Genomic DNA, 19,023 nt, shown 5'->3' with positions numbered 1-19,023 from the left:
AGACCCCAGTCTTAACCTGTACAACCCCGACACCCCCCGCATCTATAATGGCTCTCCTCACCTCAGGCCTGTGCTCTAACCCTGAGAAGAGCCTGGGGACCCCATCCCCCACCCCAACAACCTGAGTATCTGGACCTCAAAGGTCTAGACTGTCTCCAAGAACAATGCTACCAATATGGTTTGACAACCTCTGATCCGTCCCTTGAAAAGCTATCCTGAGGTCTTTTTTTTTTTTTTTAATTTATTTATGATAGTCACACAGAGAGAGAGAGAGGCAGAGACACAGGCAGAGGGAGAAGCAGGCTCCATGCACCGGGAGCCCGACGTGGGATTCGATCCCGGGTCTCCAGGATCGCGCCCTGGGCCAAAGGCAGGCGCCAAACCGCTGCGCCACCCAGGGATCCCTTTTTTTTTTTTTTTTAAGATTTATTTGTGGGGGGGGGAGCAGAGGGAGAGGGACAAACAGATGGCGCTGACCACAAAACAAAGCCCAACATGGGGCTTGATTTCATGACCCTGAAATCATGACCCAAGCCAAATCAAGAGTCCAAAGTTCAACCAACTGAGCTGCCCGGGTGCCCGAAAAGCATTCCTAAATTCCGTTAAGGCTGGGAGAATGGGCTGCAGCGCTGCTCCCCTCCTCCCCCAGTGCCAGCTGAGCATCAGGGCTAAGAACGTGGGCTTGGTGCCCTAGATTCTCCACCTAATGGCTCGATGACCTCGGGCAATTTGCAGTCTTCTAAAAGTGGAATCACTGTGAATAATGGAATTACTGTGGATTAAGTAAAGTGTTAGTATGGCATGCGGTAAGCACTCAATAGATCGTACCCAACATCACAGGGTTTAACTTTCCTCTGACTTCCTATCTGTCTCTAGACACTATCCTACTTCTTAGGTTTTTTTTTTTTCTCTAAAGATTTATTTTGAGAGAGAGAAGGGGAGAGTGTGAGCGCATGTGTGCACATAAGCAGGAGGGACAGGGGGAGAAGAGAGAGAGAACCCCAAGCGACTCCCCACCGAGCGGGGACTCCGCTGTAGGGCGGGGAGCCCAAAACTGGGCTTGATCTCACAACCCCAAGATCCAGACCTGAGCTAAAATCAAGAGCTGGAGCCTGAACCGACTGAAGCACTCAGGTACCCCCTTAGCTCTTCTTTATAAAGAACAAAAAGTCTTTGAAAGAAAAATTGGGGCAGCTTGGGTGACTCAGTGGTTGAGCCTGCCTTCCGCCCAGGGTGTGATCCAGGATCAAGTCCCACATCGGCTCCCTGCATGGAGCCTCCTTCTCCCTCTGCCTGTGTCTCTGCCTCTTTCTGTGTCTCTCATGAATAAATAAAAGCTTTTATAAAAAGAAGAAAAATTGGGTACCCCTAGTCTTCATTTATTCTCTCAGACCTTCTCCAACCTGGCTTTCATTGTCATTATTTTTTTTTAATTTTTATTTATTTATTTATTCATAGAGACACAGCTAGAGAGAGAGAGGCAGAGACACAGGCAGAGGGAGAAGCAGGCTCCATGCAGGGAGCCTGACATGGGACTCGATCCCGGGTCTCCAGGATCACACCCTGGGCTGCAGGCGGCGCTAACCCGCTGTGCCAACGGGGCTGCCCTCATTGTCATTATTTTTAAGTAAACTCTACACCATTCAGGGGGCTTGAACTCACGCCCCTGAGGTCAAGTCTCATGCTCTACCAACTGAGCCAGCAAGGAGCCCCTCTCCTTTCTTCTGACTCAGTGGCCAAGAGCTTAAGATAGTCCATTTTAGGTCTATCTAGGATAATGGTCTGCTTCTAGATTTTACTAGACAGTAGACCCAAAAATGACTTTGAAGGGGTATTTGCACCCAGGTTTCCCAGACTCTGGTCTGGGGGAAGGAGCCATTCTGAGACCAAGTAAAAGTAAGTCAGGACACAGGAACTCAGTTGGTCTCCTCACTTCACTGCAACAAAATTCCGGAAAGAAAACAGGACACACTTAGGATTTCACTCAAGAATGTGTCTTTATTGAAGAAACTGTAAGAAAAAAAGGATGGACCCTCTGTAAAAAGAGGAGATGTCGCCTCCAAACAGCAGGGAGGAACGAGACCTGTGTGGCTTCCCAGTAGTCAGTGTTCCCGGCACGAGACTCCTCCTTCCTGGCAAGCACGAGAGTGTCACACTACAACCAGCAATTCCTATCCACCCCATGGGCCTCTCCTCCCCCGTCCCACAACCCTGGATTCTCCACAGCCATTCACCAATGGTTTCCCGAAGGCCCAGGAAAAGACGGGGGAGGCTTGCCTCTGAATGGGGTCAAAACGGGTTTTGCTTTGGAAAATTCAAAGAGGAATGTAAAACGGTTGAGCTCTTTCTAGTCCAACCAAACATGGCCTCATCCAGCCCCTCTGAAGGGAACTGGAGCAAAGAGTTTCCCTCCTGAATGTGTAGGCTTGCGCTTGTGGGGTAAACAGACTATCTCAGCCTGGAGAATGGAAACAGTTAGAAGAATATGTAACAACCATGTTAGAGAGTCACTTAGTTCCTAAAGGCCGAGGGAGCTCTGAGGCTTCGGATTCCAAGCAGTGCTCCTGCTGGCTCCCCTCCAGTCCTGGGGATGGTCACTCCTCTCCAGCTGGGAGATTGTCCTCAATTCGCCTGATGAACCTCATACGGATTTCTGTCACACCGTCTCCTTTCAGGGTGTCCTGGACAAACCTGGCCTCCACGGCCATCTGGACCTGGGGGACAGTGGGAAAATAAAGGGGCAGCTGCCTAGCCACAGGCTCTGGGAACCATGGGGGACGAGGCTCTGACTCATCCGCAGCAGTCCCAACAAGGGCGCTGCTCTCCGGCAAGAACAAGACTGCCAATTCCAATGCTCCCTTGTAGAAAGCAGTGGCCCCGACCCTAAGGATGGATTGAGCAAAGAACCACCACAGGTGAGATTGGCCCCACATGAGCCAACCTGGGAATGGACGGTCCTGGGCTTTGGGGGCTGATGGCACCACCGTCAGGGAGGGTCATCACCACGGAGAGGCATCCAACTTGGAACCTGTGCTCAGCAGCATCACATCTCAGGCAGCCAAGTGCTGAGGTGAGCCAGGGCCTTTCTTCTCTCTCTCTCTCATTCATTCAAACATTTACCAAGCCCCTACTGTACCTCGGGTGTCCCAGAAGGGAAAGAGCTGCACTCACCATCTCCAAGGCTCCCCGCAACACCCCACACAAGAGATTGGAATAAATAAGGGATGAGTGGTTATCAGGAAGTTCCACAAAGTCCACCAAGGGGTTATTTTCCAAAATGAGGGAGAATTCGTCACCAGCTGGGCTCCAATTGGTGATGCTTGGAGTGATGCCCAAGTACATCTTGAACGCCACCTGTCAGGGGACACACAACAGCACCGTGGGGGAAGGGCAGCAGGGAAGCTGCTGGGCCTGGTGAAGGAGAGTTAGGTGGCTCGGGAACAAAACTGTGGCCTCTGCAAACACCAGGGCTTTAGGTATTCAGGGCAAAAAAGGAAAAGCATCTTTGCATAATTCCACAGCCCGCTCCTTCAAGGCCTCATACGATCAGGGAACGCGTTGACCACCTCCACTTCTGACGGGGCTGGCTTCCCAGAACCACCATATGGGAGGCCCAGCCCACTGCCCTGTCCTCTGTGCTCTCCTGAACCCTTCTTGAAAGCAAATACAGGTCACTGCGGCACAATTACTCTGAAGACACCCTTCCCTCTATCCACCCTCCTAGTAACAAATCTTCACAGAGCTGAAGCTCTCTTCACTGTCAGCCCTCTCTATGATTTGGGCCAGCTTGCTCTACGACAGAAAGAATCAACCTTTAGGTGCCAGACGCCACAAAGCTAGAGGCGTTTTATCATTTATTATTAGGTCTACAAAATGTAACGCTACTATTATCAATAGCGACCATTTCCTACAAGCGTGCTACGTGAAGTGCATTCATTTCACCCGAGAGCTCATGCTTATTATTTCATTGACTCCTTACAACCACCCTGTGAGGTAGCTCCTAGTTTCTTTTAAAGATGAGGTAAGTGGTAATTAGAAAGTTTAAAAGTAACTTACCCTTAACTAGAAAGGACTGGAGCCAGAATATGAAGCCAGGTTTGTCTGAGTCCATAGTCTGTATTCTTTACCTCATACTACCCTACTACATCTTCGCAGTCAAGATCTGGCTTTGATTTCACGGGGGCTTTCATCCACCCGGATGATTCCAACCACTCTTCCCTCTTCATAATCTGTGCTATTCCCAAACCACCAGGAAGGCTTGTTTGGCCCAGACAGCTGCCTGACTAGTCTTTCGGAATACTAAGGGCCCATCTAAGGGAGATGGAGAGAGTGGTAAGTAGTGCCTCCCAGTGACACATCCTTCAGCATAGCCAGGTGGCCCAGGATAATGACCTTGGCGATGACATCTGCGGTTTCCCGAAAGTCATGGCACCTCCCAACATTGGACCGTGCCAAGAAATCTTCAATCAGTCGGACTCCAATGTTATAGCCCCTGGGAGGAAAATGAGAGAAGAGACCATATCATGGAGTGTGAACGTCTTATGTCTGAATGTAAGGCTGCTGGTGGTACAGGGAAAATCAGGGACAATTCTTAAATATCTCAATAAATGAGCTGAGTGGAAACTATGTCGAAAATGTAGCTTACAAAAGAGGACCCCATTCTGGGCTCTAAAGGACCTTGGAGACTGTGCCCTGGGGAGCCCCATTCTTGTCTTTCCTGCAGAGGAGCTTACTCACATTTTGTCCAGCTGTTTATTCACATCTTCATCATTTTCATAGTCCTTGCACAGCTGTGTGACCAGAGCCCCGTAGGTGAGGGTGAAGAGCTCAGAGCTCTAAAAGAGATTCAAAAGGCAGTTAGGAACAAGAAGCTCAAAGAAAAAGTTTAATGAGTCTAGGTCAGCCTCAGCGCAGCTGTCCAGATTCCAAGGAAGGTCATCTGTGTCCAATGGGAAAGAATATCACTCCGTAGGGTGGCCAAGGAGGGCAGCTCCCCATGGTCAAGGTGGCAGGGCTTCAGTCATGAAGCCAAAGTCCAAGAACGGGTTATAAGAGGAAGGCAGCCATGCTAGCCACTATACCACCAATGCTCAAGAACGGGTTGCAAAAGGCACTTCGCACATGGAGCAGTCACTCTTCCAACACATCAAGGTGGGTTTCTGCTAACCCCGGAACCCCCCATAGCCGCCATCCACTGGATACCATGAAAGACAGACCTGGAGAAGACATTTACAGATTAGCTTTTTGGACCCATGGCTTCTCCACACCCAAGCATGTCTGCAGCGTCAGGGCCAAGAGTTCAACTGCACTCCCAGTGCCCTACCCAGGACAGCAGAGGACCCGGCAGCCTGGTCTGTGGGGAGGAAAGAAGTCCTAGAGTCCACCGCACTGACAATGCCCCTCCTAAGTCACCAGCATAAGGAAAAGTAATGTTCCTCTTGACACAGAGCGAAAACGTTTCCAGGAAAGGAGTAACTCTGAAAGGAAGCCAATTTTTTGTGTACCTGAAATACAATACTGATCTGGACTGGTTTCTACTATGATCACAGTTAAAATCACAGTCTTCTCAGATAAAGGCTCCTGTCACCTACCGGCCAAGAAACAGGGGTGTGGAAGGTGACAGGATGACTGATACCAAGACTGCAGAATGAAGGCATGAAGTGTGGGGCAAGGCACCATCAGAGCCAAGTAAAGGGAGAAACATGCTATCAGCACATCGGTACCAATATATTCGCATGGAAGTAATCACTCAGCCACTTCCTCCTTGTCACACTTGGAGCAGAGCACCGTTCTGTCCTCAAGTTTTCTGGAGAGCAAAGTCCAAATAATGTTGAGGCCCAGGCTCGCAGCGTGTCAGTGCCCCTCACCTCATCCCCATGCCCTGGTGACGAGGTCGCTGCAAGAATAGTACTGGGAGTGCCTTTGCTTACACACTACGTTCTATTTTTCATGATCACATTTTCCATCCCACAAGAATTCTGTAAAGCAGAAAGGGCAGGAATTAATCTCATTTTACAGGTGAGGAAATACAGACTCAAATGATTAAATAATATGTCCAAGGACCAACACCTAATTATTGACAAAAGTAATTTTGGGAGACAAAAGCCAAGAATTCCTAAGCCAGTGTTCATTTTATCCTCTGTTCCCTACAAGTGCAATATTAATAACCCCCCCCCCCCAAAAAAAAAAAACAAAACCACAACAACCAGCAACGAAAAACTTAGCTGTACTAGGAAGTCAAAGAGAATCAGTTTTAGAATCAGGAAACTTTTTGAACTGAGCTAAAACAGTCAGATCAGGGTGTCTCCAAGAAACCATTTACCAAATATGGCAATTAAGGGGAAGCTATTAAGGAGCACAATGATTTTTTAGTAAAGTTAAGGGTTTGTCACTAGAATGGCTTAGTCGTGAATGGATGGAGACAATCCAGCAGTTACCAGTCTACAGAGTTGGCACCACTGCATTCCATCAGGAGAGCTTTCCTTCCATTATTAACGAGCCCTTGGATGGCGATTCCAACAGCCTCGACCCACCATAATGCCAAGTAACAGATATACTACAATGTTATCGAGAACTTACACATGCAGCAGCCCCCAGTTTACCAATAACAAAAATCAAGGTTCTAGACAGATCTATCCATGGTCACAGTATCAATATGCTTGGGATCCGGAATGGGATTCCTGGCCCAGGCTCTCCAGACTCTCTCCTATTTTGCAAGTCTGTTTCCGTCTCTGATTATGAACCAAGCCTACTTGAAACAGTGCGCAATGCAAATATGTAACTTAAAGATCTTTATACTTTATATTTTTAAAGGTTTTATTTATTCATGAGAGACAGAGAGAGAGGCAGAGACACGGGTAGAAGCAGATGCAGGCTCCCTTCAGGGAGCCTGAAGTGGAACTCAATCCTGGGGCTCCAGGATCACGCCCCTGGGCCAAAGGCAGATGTTTAATCACTGAGCCACCCAGGCGTCCTGATCTTTATACTTTAAAAATAGGAGTGGGACTGTGGTATAGAAAAGTTATTTACTCAAAGTTTACCATGTTCCAGGGACTATCTAATAGAAGAGAAACAGATAATAATTTGAATATAAGGCTTGTCAGATGATAATAAGAGCTATGGAAAAAAAAAAAAAAAAAACAACCACAGACAGAAATCAGGGGGTATTTACATTCATATATATATATATCCTGTCACCCGGGATGACGACCTGAGCCAAAGGCAGGTGCTCAACCACTGAGCCCCCCAGGTGCCCAAGAGATCAATTTTAAATTGGATACTCAAAGAAGACCCAGTAAGGTGATATTTGTGTGAAGACTTGAAGGAGGTAAGGATAAGCCATGAAGATATCCGGGTGAAGAGATCCTGCAAAGCCAGTGTAAAGGCACTGATGTGGGAGTATGTCTGCCATGGCTGAGAAACAGCTAAGAGACCAGTGTGACTTGAGAGGAGTGAACAAAAAAGAAAGCAGAAGAGGAAGACAAGTTACTGTTGACCTGGGTTTTCAGTCCGTGTGACCCTTACAACAAAAAGTTCCACGAGACCTTAAAGGCCAGCTCATTCAACGAATGCGGTTTCTTCACTGCACATAATAACTACATTCTCCCTCCCAGAAAAACACAGGAATCTCTTCTGCAACATTCCTACTTTCAGGTGCTTTAATTATGTTTAATCATAATGGCCATAAACATTTATAAAACCTTCAGAATGCCTTCACAGATAGTTTCTCATTGACCCTAATCACAACCATGAGAGGTTAGGAGAACAAACAATATTTATCCCCATTTTACAAGTGAAAGGTTAGGTAACTAAGACTCAGTCTTCTTCTTCTTCTTCTTCTTTTTTAAAGATTTATTTATTTATGATAGAGAGAGAGGCAGAGACACAGGAGGTGGAAGAAGCAGGCTCCATGCCAGGAGCCCGACGCGGGACTCGATCCCGGGACTCCAGGATCATGCCCTGGGCCAAAAGCAGGCGCTAAACCACTTAGCCACCCAGGGATCCCCCAAGACTCAGTCTTCTTATAGTTGAGCACCACCCTAAAAAAAGTTGTGATCTAGGCCATCATTTAATATCTTGGATTAATTTTTTCCCATCTATGTAATGGTGACAATATTATCTGTCCTTGAGGGTTCCTGTGAGATCCTAATGAGATACTGTTTGTAGGGCACCTGCTATACAACACCTACACAAGAAGTAGATATTTTTTTTTTTTAAGATTTATTTATTTATTTATGATAGACATAGAAAGGGGCAGAGACAGGAGGAGGGAGAAGCAGGCTCCATGCCGGGAGCCTGATGTGAGACTCGATCCCGGGACTCCAGGATCGCGCCCTGGGCCAAAGGCAGGCGCTAAACCACTGAGCCACCCAGGGATCCCCAGATATTGTTACTTTTATTTTACTCATTTATTTTTTAGGGGGGGATAGGGGCAGAGGGAGAAGGAGAGGATCTTAAGCAGCTGTGGAGCCTGAAGCTGGGCTCAGTCTCATGACCCTGAGATCATGACCTGAGCCAAAATTACAAGCCAGATGCTTAACCAAGTGAGCCACCCATGCACCTGTTATTTTTATTCTTTTTTTTTTTTTAAAGATTTTATTTTTTTATTCATGATAGACAGAGAGAGAGAGACAGGCAGAGGGAGAAACAGGCTCCATTCCCGGAGCCCGATGCGGGACTCGATCCCGGGACTCCAGGATCACGCCCTGGGCCAAAGGCAGGCACCGAACTGCTGAGCCACCCAGGGATCCCCTGTTATTTTTATTCTTAAACTAGTTCTCTGTGGTGTGGTATGAGAGAGTACCCCGAGCCAGGTTCAAGAAGGGAGATTTTAAATCAACATAAAGAACTCCGTAACAACTAGCAAGACATACAGAAAGAATACTGGGTTTGTAGTCAGAAGACCTGATTCTGAGTCTGGATTGCCACTTACTAGCCGTGAGAGTTTACTTAAGTCACTTCACTTTGCATAATCTCAATCTCCTCACTCAAATATGGCGACAGTAAAATCTGTCACGCTGATTATAGGATTGTTGGGAGGCTCTGAGAATAATGCACTTAAATATTCTCTTCAGAACAACCACAGGAGTGGTTTCATACTGGAATAGGTGATCTGATCTCCCAGTCCTACAGGCACAACCTGAGCAGAGTAAGTTAAGCCAAGCCGTACTTCAGGTGAGCTACGGCACTTGGTGGTTTTCAAAAGGGTTTTCAATTAGTGCCCCAAACAACAAATCTCCTTAAGGGGACTGATCTTTGGAGCTAATGCTCCAAGAGTCGCATTCACTATTTTTACCAACACAAGTAACTCAGTATGACTGCCCCCAACAGCTGGGAATGAAGGTCAGTTACAGGACGGAGTCCATCCCTGTCTCAGCCTCCGGCCTCCTGTCAGGGAAACTCTGAGTGCTATTACGAAAGTAGTATCTCACCTGAGCACTGGGGAAGAGAGCTGCTGGGGTTGGGTTACTAGTAACATGACACAAAATAAGGGAAGGTTTGATTGTCCATGGAATTCAGGAACCAAACACTATACAGACCCATAAAGGCTAATAACTTTACTAACAAGGATGCCTGCTGACTTTCACCGAGTGCCAACTACGTAACATGCACCATCACACTGCTAGCTTTTCATGCATTATCTCAATTCTTAGAACAACCCCATGAGAGATACTATTACTACATCTCCTAACTTATTTTTTAAAGATTATATTTATTTATTCATTCATGAGAAACACAGAGAGAGAGAGAGGCAGAGACACCGGCAGAGGGAGAAGCAGGCTCCATGCTGGGAGCCCGACGTGGGATCCGATCCCAGGTCTCCAGGATCGCGCCCTGGGCCAAAGGCAGGTGCTAAACCGCTGCGCCACCCAGGGTTCCCTAACTTATTTTTTTTTAAACGGTGGAATTGATGCTTAGGACAATCAGGACACTCGCCCAAAGTAACAAGGCAAGTAAGCAGTTAAGCCGGGACTCCAGGCCAGACAGCACTATGCCGCTGTGCTATATACTCTTCTGCCTCATACAATGTGCTTCTCAAGGTTAGGGACTAGGCCTGCATCTCTCAGAGCACCTAGACAGACCTACACATACAGTCAGGGCTCAGGGAAAGTCTGCCAGATATGTTGGCTATTTCTGTTTGCCCAGACTAAAAGCAGATGTCTAGCTCCTCAGGCATATTAATCATTTAAGTCTTGGAATGTTTTAAGTGGGAACACAGCAATCAGCAGAAGGTAGGGCCAACGGGAAAAAGGGATGCTAGAGGGGGAGACTTCCTGGCAGGAGAAGAGCAGGTCAAAACCAGGTGGCCACAAAGAGGATCATGTGACAAGCCTTAAGCAGGCGCCAGCAGGGAGTGAATGAGAGGATGCACCAAACCTTCATGTCACTCTTTCACTAAATATCGATTGCCTAGGGCCAAGCATCACTCTAGATGCTAGGAATAGAGCAGTGAACAAAACAAATCCCTCTTCTGGTGGTTACATTCTCATGGGGGAGACTGAAAATAAACAAGTATGTAATTCGTAATGAAACAGCGCTATGAAGAAAAACAGTAGGGAAAACTAGTCACGGTAGTCAGGGAAGGCCTCTCAGAGAAGGTGACATCTGAGTAACTATGAATGAGTGGGGAGTAACTAGACGAGGATTAGGGTCACTCACTGGGGGAAGGAAGGATTTTTTTTTTTTTTTTTTAAAGTAGGCTCCATGCCCAATGTGGGGCTTGAACTCAAAACCCCTGAGAATCCCATGGACCCTGAGATTTAGAGTCGCATGCTCCAGGCAGCCCTGGTGGCTCAGCGGTTTAGTGCCACCTTTGGTCCAGGGCCTGATCCTGGAGACCTGGGATCGAGTCCCACGTTGGGCTCCCTGCATGGGGCCTGCTTCTCCCTCTGCCTGTGTCTCTGCCTTTCTCTCTCTCTCTCTCTCTGTGTCTCTCATGAATAAATAAATAAAATCTTAAAAAAAAAAAAAAAAGAGTCACATGCTCCATGGACTGAACTAGCCCAGCCAGGCACCCCTGGGGGGAAGAACTCTCTAAGCAGAGACTCTGGGAGTTGCAAAAGCCTTGAGATGAGGGTGCTGCTGTCTTTCCCTATTTCTCCCACTTGCCAGAGCTAAGTGAACACCGGGGGTCAAGGGTGGAACCTGGGGGTTTCTGCTTCAAACAGTATTAAACATTTCAGGAAAAAAAAATACCAGAGTAAGATATGAAAATTAAGCATGAAGACCTCTCATATCTGCTCCTATCTTAGGAAGAGGAGAAAGAAACTTTTACTATGCCCCATACATTGTACACTGCTATGTCACTTAATCCTAAGCAGGCATTATTATGCCTAATTTATAGATAAGGAAATTGAGGACTAATCAAGACATAATTCCAACAAAGTCCATGCTTTTTTCCCTATGTGACTCTGTTTTCTAACAAAATATAACTTTTTTCTTTTAAATTTCTGGTATTGCCTCCAAAACAGGAGAGCTTTTTTTTTTTTTTTTTTTTTAAGATTTTATTTATTTATTCATGAGAGAGAGAGAGAGAGAGAGAGGCAGAGACACAGGCAGAGGGAGAAGCAGGCTCCATGCAGGGAGCCAGATGTGAGACTCGATCCCAGGTCTCCAGGATCACGCCCTGGGCTGAAGGGGGCACTAAACTGCTGAGCCACCCAGAGATCCTCTAAGATTTTTAAGTAATCTCTGCATCCATGTGGGGCTTGAACTCACAACCCCGAGATCAGGAGCTGCTTGCTCCTCAGACTGAGCCAGTCAGGTGCCCCCTAAACAGAAGCTCTTAAGCTGTGATCCATGTAGGATCTCCAGGGAGCCCACAAATCCCCCCTCCCCCCCAGAAATGGAAGTCAACGTCTGTGTATACGTTTGTCAATCTAATATTTCTGGGGAGACGATCCATAAGTAGCAGCTTCTCAAAAGGGGTCGGAGAGAAAACCAATACTACCCTGGAGCATCAGGGCCTCCTGGAGCCCATTTTTTATGCAATTCCTGCTGTACGATGCCAAGGTGGGAGGGATGTTTAATCACCCTTCCAGAGCGGAGCATCAACAAAGGACCTCGGAGTTGGGTCGGCCTCCCCAACCTGCAACCTTGGATATTTAGTTTCTAAATCAGAAAACAAAGACAGCATGGGGAATTTTGGAGGAGGTCAGAACGCGGCAAAGAAGGATGGCTCCGGGGTTGAGCGCCTCCTTTCAGCCCAGGGCGTGATCCTGGAGTCCCAGGTTCCAGTCCCACATTAGGCTCCCTGCATGGAGGCTGCTTCTCCCACTGCCTGTGTCTCTGCCTCGCCGTGTCTCTGATGAATAACTAACTTAAAAAAAAAAAAAATGCAAAGAAACGGAACACCTGCCAAGAGGTCTTCACTCGGAGATAAACGTCATCTGCGCTACTTTCCAGGCCCAGCTGCCACCTGCAGCCAACCTTTACGCAACGACTCGGTGTCCCACTCTTCCCAGGGCAGGAAGGAAGCGCCCCTCCCCCGCAGGGGCACCGCCACTTACTGCCTACCCTGGCCCACCTCTTACTCCTCCAAATCGGAAGTTCCTTTCGGGCAAGACCAGCATCTGGGCATCTCCCGGGATGCCTAAGAGGCCTAGCGGCTCTGAATTCCTGGAGTTAGAGACCTGTGTTCCGAGGCTCCCTCTTCTCCCTAAGCTGCAAATGTGGGCAAGTTATGCAACCTGGCTGAGCCGTAGAACTGCGGCGACGCTGTCCACCTGAGAGTCACTTTGCGGATTAAAAAGGAGCTGCTACTTCAAAAAAAAAAAAAAAAAAAAAAAAAAAAGGGAGCTGCTGTGCATCGAGTGCCGGGCCCGGGGCGGGGACCGCCGCCGCCGCGCGTGCAGCACCCAGCGGGCCGCAGGGCCCCGGGGAGGGGTCTCTGGGCGGCCCTGCCACCGGCCTCAGGCCTGCAACGCCCCCCGCCGAGACTCTGCCCCGCTGCCCCTCCGGCAGCCCCCCTCCCCTCCCAGCCGCGCCCCTTCCCCAGAGCGCCCCAGTCCGCCCCGCCCGCCGAGTCACGCGCTCCCGGTTACCATTTTCTTGCTCTCGGTGCCGCGGTTCGCCTGCCTGGACATGGTGCCGGCCGCCGTCCCCCGCCTCGCCGCAGACCCACTCGGCGACCCGCCCCGACACCGCGCGGCCCCTCAGCCTCCGGGATTGACCGGCAGCAGCTCACCGCGCCTGCGCGGCCCGCCGCGGGGCACCACGGGACTCGCGGTCTGACCTACGGGGGTAATTCCCGCCCCACACACGTCGGACTACAGCACCCAGCCTTCCCCACCGGCGGCACCGCTGGACTACAACTCCCAGGGTGCTTCGCGCGCGGGTCCGCCTGAGGGCCCGGCTCCCGCCGGGGCTGCGCCCTGGCCGCTGGGTGGCGTCCGGAGCTCGCGGTGATCCCGTCCCGCCCGCACGCTTCCTTCCCCCTCCGCCCACAACCCTCACCCTCGCAGATGCTCTGCCAATTCCTCTCTCGCGGGCTTGCTCTTGGAAAGTCCCCCTTTCGAACTAGCTGCTTCCGCTATTGCTGCAATTCAGAGCCAGAAGCTCCCAGGATGTGCTAGGACACTAGCTACGGCTCATTCGCGAATCTGGCTTTTTTTTTTTTTTTTTTTTTACTGCAAAAATACTTAACAAGCTCCTCTGTGCCAAGCATTTCACTAGTGGCTTTCTTATCACACTGTCGTCTGTCCCCCAGCTGCAAAGGCAGCCAGTACCTGCACCCTACCACTGTGGCCTCAGGATGGGACATCTAGTCGGTTGCCTAAAACTCAGGCCACTTTGCTCCTCTCCTTCCCCAAGAACAGCTACCCTGCCTGCTCCCTGGAAAAGAAAGATCACCAACGTCGGTAACAGCCAATCCTGGATTTTAATCTCAGCTTTGCCATTTTAGGCAAGTCCCTGGACCTCCCCCAGTTGTTGTGAAGATTGGTGAGACACGAGTGCGCGGCAATTGGCCGCAGAGTGTGTCTCCCTTTCTTCCAGCTACTCTGTAAAAACAGCCCAACAAACAGGTCCCAGAGACACCAGGGGGTGTGCTGGCCACAGCCCCACCCGTCACCAGGGGGAAGTCCTGCAGTCCCTGACCATAGCTCTTCAGTTTCAGCTCCAGCCATCCCCTCTGGCTGGTCAACCATGAGAGGCCCGGCCTGGGAGTGCCCGAGCATCCTCCCCTCCCTTGAGCCTGGAAGCCTGACTTGTAAGCAGCTGCATTCTAGCCCCTAGCCTTCACCATGACGACCAGCCTAGCCGGGGAGCCAGCCGTGCTGGGGGAGTCTGGGGGTGGGGGGAGCCCAGGCTGCCCCAGCTTAAAGCCAGTTCTCAAGATTTCCCCCAGTCTCTCCGTCAGGGTTCAGGACCCACGGTTAGTATACCCTTCTTCCAGTGACACAGACATTTCGGGGCCTCCCTAGAGGCAGTGACCTTTGACTCCTCCTCCCTCCAGGGTCAGTGCCTTGGCTGAGAGTGCTGGGAAGGAACAGGCCGGCTGGCTGGGGTGGGGGAAGGAAGCAAGGGCCGGCTAGCACCCCTGAGGCCCCGCACGGCCTGGGAAGGACCTCCCGAATTCCCAGGAGAGAGGACAGCTGAGGTGAAAGCTGCAGTTGGCTGGCCTGTCTTTCGGTCTGGGCTCCTCCCTGCCGGCTGCCCTTGGCTGCCCACAGAAACCTGAGTCACAGTCAGGGCCAGCCGCCCGACCCCACCCAGCCTGCTGTCAGGCAGGGTGGTTCTGGAGAAGCTGGAGGTGGAGCCTCTCCCTACCCATCTTCCGACCTCTGAGATTCTTCCTCTGTTCGCCTATGATTGTTCCTTTTGGAGTCTTTTTCGTTGGGACTCCTTCTTGCATCACAAGTTGTGAATCAAGGACAGGGGTGGGGTCCATTTCAAGCTGACTTATAGTCTCCTCCTTGCTCAGATGGGAACCTAAAGCTCCTTAGACCAATGCTCCAGGGGTTCTCAGTAAGGCTTCCGTCATCCCCAAATCCCAGTCCCTCTCCACCCCTGCTCAGGGCCAGGACATTTAGGAACACTTAGGCACCCCTTCCCTTCCTTCTCTCCTTCTCTCTAGAAAGGAATGCAGCAGGGACGCCTGGGTGGCTCAGCGATTGCGTGAGTGCCTGCCTTCAGCCCAGGGCGTGATCCTGGAGTCCCGGGATCAAATCCCACATCAGCCTCCCTGCATGGAGTCTGCTTCCCCCTCTACCTCTCTTTCTCAAATAAATAAATAAATAAATAAATAAATAAATAAATAAAATGTTTGTAAAAAAAAAAAAAAGAAAGAAAAAAGAATACAGCAGGGACAGCTTCCCATTCCTAGCAGGGGCTCTAGACAAAGACCCCTCCCAAAAATCCAAAGCATTGAGCCTATTTGGTCCTGGATCTGCGTTCCTCCCCCCTCCAACTGTCCCTGTTCCTTCCTCTCCCCAAGCTGGAGGGAGGGAGGCCTTATTTGCAGCTGGTGTCACCACCGCCCTTGAGGACATTCTCCAACCCCAGCCCCAGGGAGTGGGCCTGGAGGGCTCCCCAGGAGAGCAGTGTGGGTTAGAGACCCATTCACAGTGCAGTGCCTGGGGGGCAGGGTAGGAGCGGGAGGCTGGTGTCTGTTCCGCCTGCTGCCCCCACTGGGGCCCTCCCACTTCCTACTTTGTAAGTGTGGCGGCAGCCTCCAGGGCCTTGGTCTGATTCATATCTCGGATCTCTGTCTGTCTCCCGGTGATTTCCCTCACCTCTCCATCAGGTTCATCCTGGACCCTGGCTCACCAAACCTAGGTTGTGAATGCTCTTGCTCCTGCTCCCCACCCCGCCCAGGGGGATCAGAAAGGGGACATATTTCTGATCCCTGTTCAGTGACCTGCCCTCAGCCCTGGCCCAGCCTCATGGTGAGAGGAACAGCTCATTCATGCCTGTTTCCGAGGAGGAGGGGACTGCCCTGGGCGGCTGGGGGGGCACAGGGGAGCTGAGAGTTCCCTGCCCCTGACCAAAGAGGGCAGGGCATCCTGTTGGGGCTTGCGGTTGGTCCCTGATGTGACAAGTGCCTCGCTTGTCCAATATTCAGGGGGCCATGTGAGAGGCTCCCACACACGGTCACCCAGGCCCGAACCCAGAGACATATACACACTCTAAACCTTCTCCGAGCATGGGATCTGCCAGGGATCCTGGTCAGTCAGGGCACAGAAGGAAAGGAGCCAACTCCATCTGTCCATCTGTTTGCTTCAACTTAATCAATCATAGGACGCTGCTCTCCTGGCTGCCCCTCTGCCATCCTCCCCAGACTCTCTCTGGACTCCTCAGTTGTACAGAAAGCCTGGGGCTTCCAAGAGAACTGTCCGTCAAGTTGGCTAACTCCCAGATGCCTTGTTGTCCCCACCACTAGCGTTGTGTGGGGGTATAGATGCCTCCACTCTCAGTCTAGGGAACAATTCCTCTGTGTTGGCACCGTTGACGTTTTGGGCCTAATGATTCTTTGCTCTGAGCTTTGTAGGATGTTAACGGCATCTCTGATGTCCAAGCACTAGATGCCAGGGACCCCCCCGCCCCCCACCCAGTTGTGACAACCAAAATTGTCTCTCCCAACGTTGCCAAGTGTCCTCTCTGGGGGCAAATCTGCATCTGGTCGAGAACTGCTGACGTAGGCTAATCCCACATTGTCTTTGCAATGACTCCTCCAAGTCAATCCCAGATCATTAGACACAGTAGAGAATTTCTAGTTCTAACGCACTGCTCACCCCTCCCCTTCACAACTCCCCACGATCAAGGTCATGCAGATCATGACGTCAGTTGGCATTCAGATCTTCCTATAGAGACCATCCCTGGCCTGTCTTTTCATCTTTAGCTACCATTTATTTTCCCCTCCACTCTTATTGAGGTCTAGCCCATGAAGGTATCCCACTGTTTCCACCCAGGGTCTTCATCCTTGTAGTGATCTCAAGATCACAGGGGTGAGGGGTGGTGGAAGAACTATCCCAGAGGGCTCCCCCCCCTTTTTTAAAGATTTTATTTATTAATTTGGGAGGGAGAGAGAGAGAGAGAAAGAGAGCAGAAGCAGGGAGAGAGACAGAGGGAGAGGGAGAAGCAAGACTCCCCACTGAGCAGAGAGCCGAACATGAGGCTCGATCCCAGCACCCTGGGATCATGACCTGAGCAGAAGACAGACATTTAATCATCTGAGCTACCTAGGCACCTGCCCCTGTTGGGTTCTGTTCATGAATTCTGAGTCTACTCACTGCCTGGCTCAGGATAGGGAGGTTCAGCTCTGGAAAATGCAGGCCCTGAGCCCTCTGACCTCACAAAGCACAGTCCTGGACTCTGTCATCCACATGGCCCCTTCACCTTGCAGGTGGGATGGCTGACAAGAAAGATTGGGGGGGAGGTGTCTGTCCCTCCTCCTAATCTGCTTTTATCCTTAAAGCTCCATCATCATCACCACCACCACCACCACCATCATCATATTTATTACGTACTTACATGCCAGGCTCTGTGCTAAGCACTTCATCTGCATTGTCCCATTTAACTTTTACAGTGACCCCATGACACATCATGGTACCATTGTTTTCCTGATTTTATAGGTGAGCAAATGGGGTTTCAGAAAAGGTAAGATACTAGCTGAAGATCAGCAGCTCCACTTGCAGGCTTTTCATCATCATCATTTTCTAATGATTTGGGGCCAGAGGCAGCACGAATCCCTCCCCAGGCCCTTCCAAGAGAGTTCAGCACCACCACCACCCCACTCACTCCTCCTGGGGCAGGCTGCTTCCAGGTTGCCTGAGACCCAAACCCTTTTGTTCCCTCCCCTCCCCTTGAAATGGCTGCTTTCTGGAGCTGTTCAAAGAAGACGCTAGTGCGAAATAGGGCCAGGAGCCTAGCATCTCACTGGGCCTAATCTCTGGACAATGGAGACCAGAGAAATGACCTTCTAGAGGTCAGGACAAAGGGCAGGGAGGGGTGGCAGGGCCCAGCTGTGCCTCCTCTTTCCTCCCCTCGGTCAATCCCTGTAGCACCATCATCGATCCATCTTCCCAGCAAGCTTCCCCTCCATTCCCCCACCCCCACCCCGGGCTGCCCAAGTGTCCAGACTTGGTTTGGGGCCCCACCTCCGCTGGCACTGACAAGGAGACTTGGGAAGCCAGACTACACTACGGGGAGGGAAGTCAGAAGGGGCTGGCTCTCTACTTGACAGGCCACAGGGGAGCAAAATCCTTCCGGGGACCTTGGAGGGGGTCTCCCGACGGGGGTGGGGGGTGGGGGAGGTGCAAGGCCAGGACCACCCGGTTTGGAGCTGGGAGGGACCCAGCAGATTAGAGACCTGGGTAAAGCATTGGCGCAGGCCTGTAATTACCCCGGAGGGGCAGGGAAGACACCCACCATGGAATGCTGGAGGAAGGGCGGCAGCAGCAAGGCTCCTGGGCTCTCCCGGTGCCAGCCATCACCGGGGGAGAGAAAGCAGAGCCCTTTTAGGGGTCTCCTTGGGGCCCTCCTCGCGCTCCCTCGAGCTCTCCCGGGCGCATTTGGTTTGCAGTGGGATTGAGAGAGGGTTTCGCTTTGCACCCAGCGCCGGAGCCCCCGGGTCCCAGGGTGGGATCGGGGGCTCCCCGGCCCGCTCCCCGCGGCTCCCCCCAGTCCTGGCGGCGGGTGAGTCACCCGAGCGCTCCCTACATAGCCTCCCGGCGCTGTGGCGCGTACCAACGCGCGGCCGCAGGGGGAGGCGGCGGGCCCGGCGGCCTCGGGGAGCCCCGGCGCCGCCCCCCCCGCCGCGGCCGCAGGGGAGGCGGCGCGAGCTCCGGGGCCCGCGCCGGCGGGCGGGGCGCGGGGGGCGGGGCGGGCGGGCCGGGCGGCCCGGGCCCGACGGCGGCGGGGGCGGCCCTCCCCGCGTCCGCACTTGGTACGCGCCGGCGGGGAGGCCAGGCCCAGCCCCGGCGGTACAATAGGGCTGGGCCGCGGCCGCGACGGGGCCGGCGCCGGGCAGGGAGCGCGATCGCCGCCGAGGCCGAGGCCGAGCACAGCGGGCGGCCGGCCTCT

At 51.6% G+C, this 19,023-nt stretch overlaps 1 protein-coding gene across 4 annotated transcripts; it reads right to left on the bottom strand.

Annotated features, from left to right (window-relative positions):
* Positions 1 to 1,978: 1,978 nt before the first annotated feature.
* Positions 1,979 to 18,766, bottom strand: TRAPPC3 (trafficking protein particle complex subunit 3). Of its 4 annotated transcripts, XM_077844761.1 has the most exons (6): positions 13,044 to 13,191; positions 12,527 to 12,663; positions 4,738 to 4,835; positions 4,393 to 4,492; positions 3,172 to 3,354; positions 1,979 to 2,714 (listed from the first exon to the last, which is right to left on the bottom strand). In XM_077844761.1, coding segments are annotated over exons 3-6 (405 nt in total). In that variant the 5' UTR covers positions 4,740 to 4,835; positions 12,527 to 12,663; positions 13,044 to 13,191; the 3' UTR covers positions 1,979 to 2,594. The 4 variants fall into 4 exon arrangements, with proteins under 4 accessions (XP_077700887.1, XP_077700890.1, XP_077700889.1 ...); XM_077844764.1 differs by lacking the exons at positions 12,527 to 12,663; positions 13,044 to 13,191 and adding an exon at positions 18,370 to 18,766; XM_077844763.1 differs by lacking the exons at positions 12,527 to 12,663; positions 13,044 to 13,191 and adding an exon at positions 17,232 to 17,251.
* Positions 18,767 to 19,023: the final 257 nt, after the last annotated feature.

This window comes from Canis aureus, chromosome 13 (assembly GCF_053574225.1).
Source record: "Canis aureus isolate CA01 chromosome 13, VMU_Caureus_v.1.0, whole genome shotgun sequence".
Lineage (NCBI taxonomy): Eukaryota > Metazoa > Chordata > Mammalia > Carnivora > Canidae > Canis > Canis aureus.
Note: the sequence above shows the minus strand (reverse complement) of the source record. Positions and strands in the feature narration are given on the sequence as shown.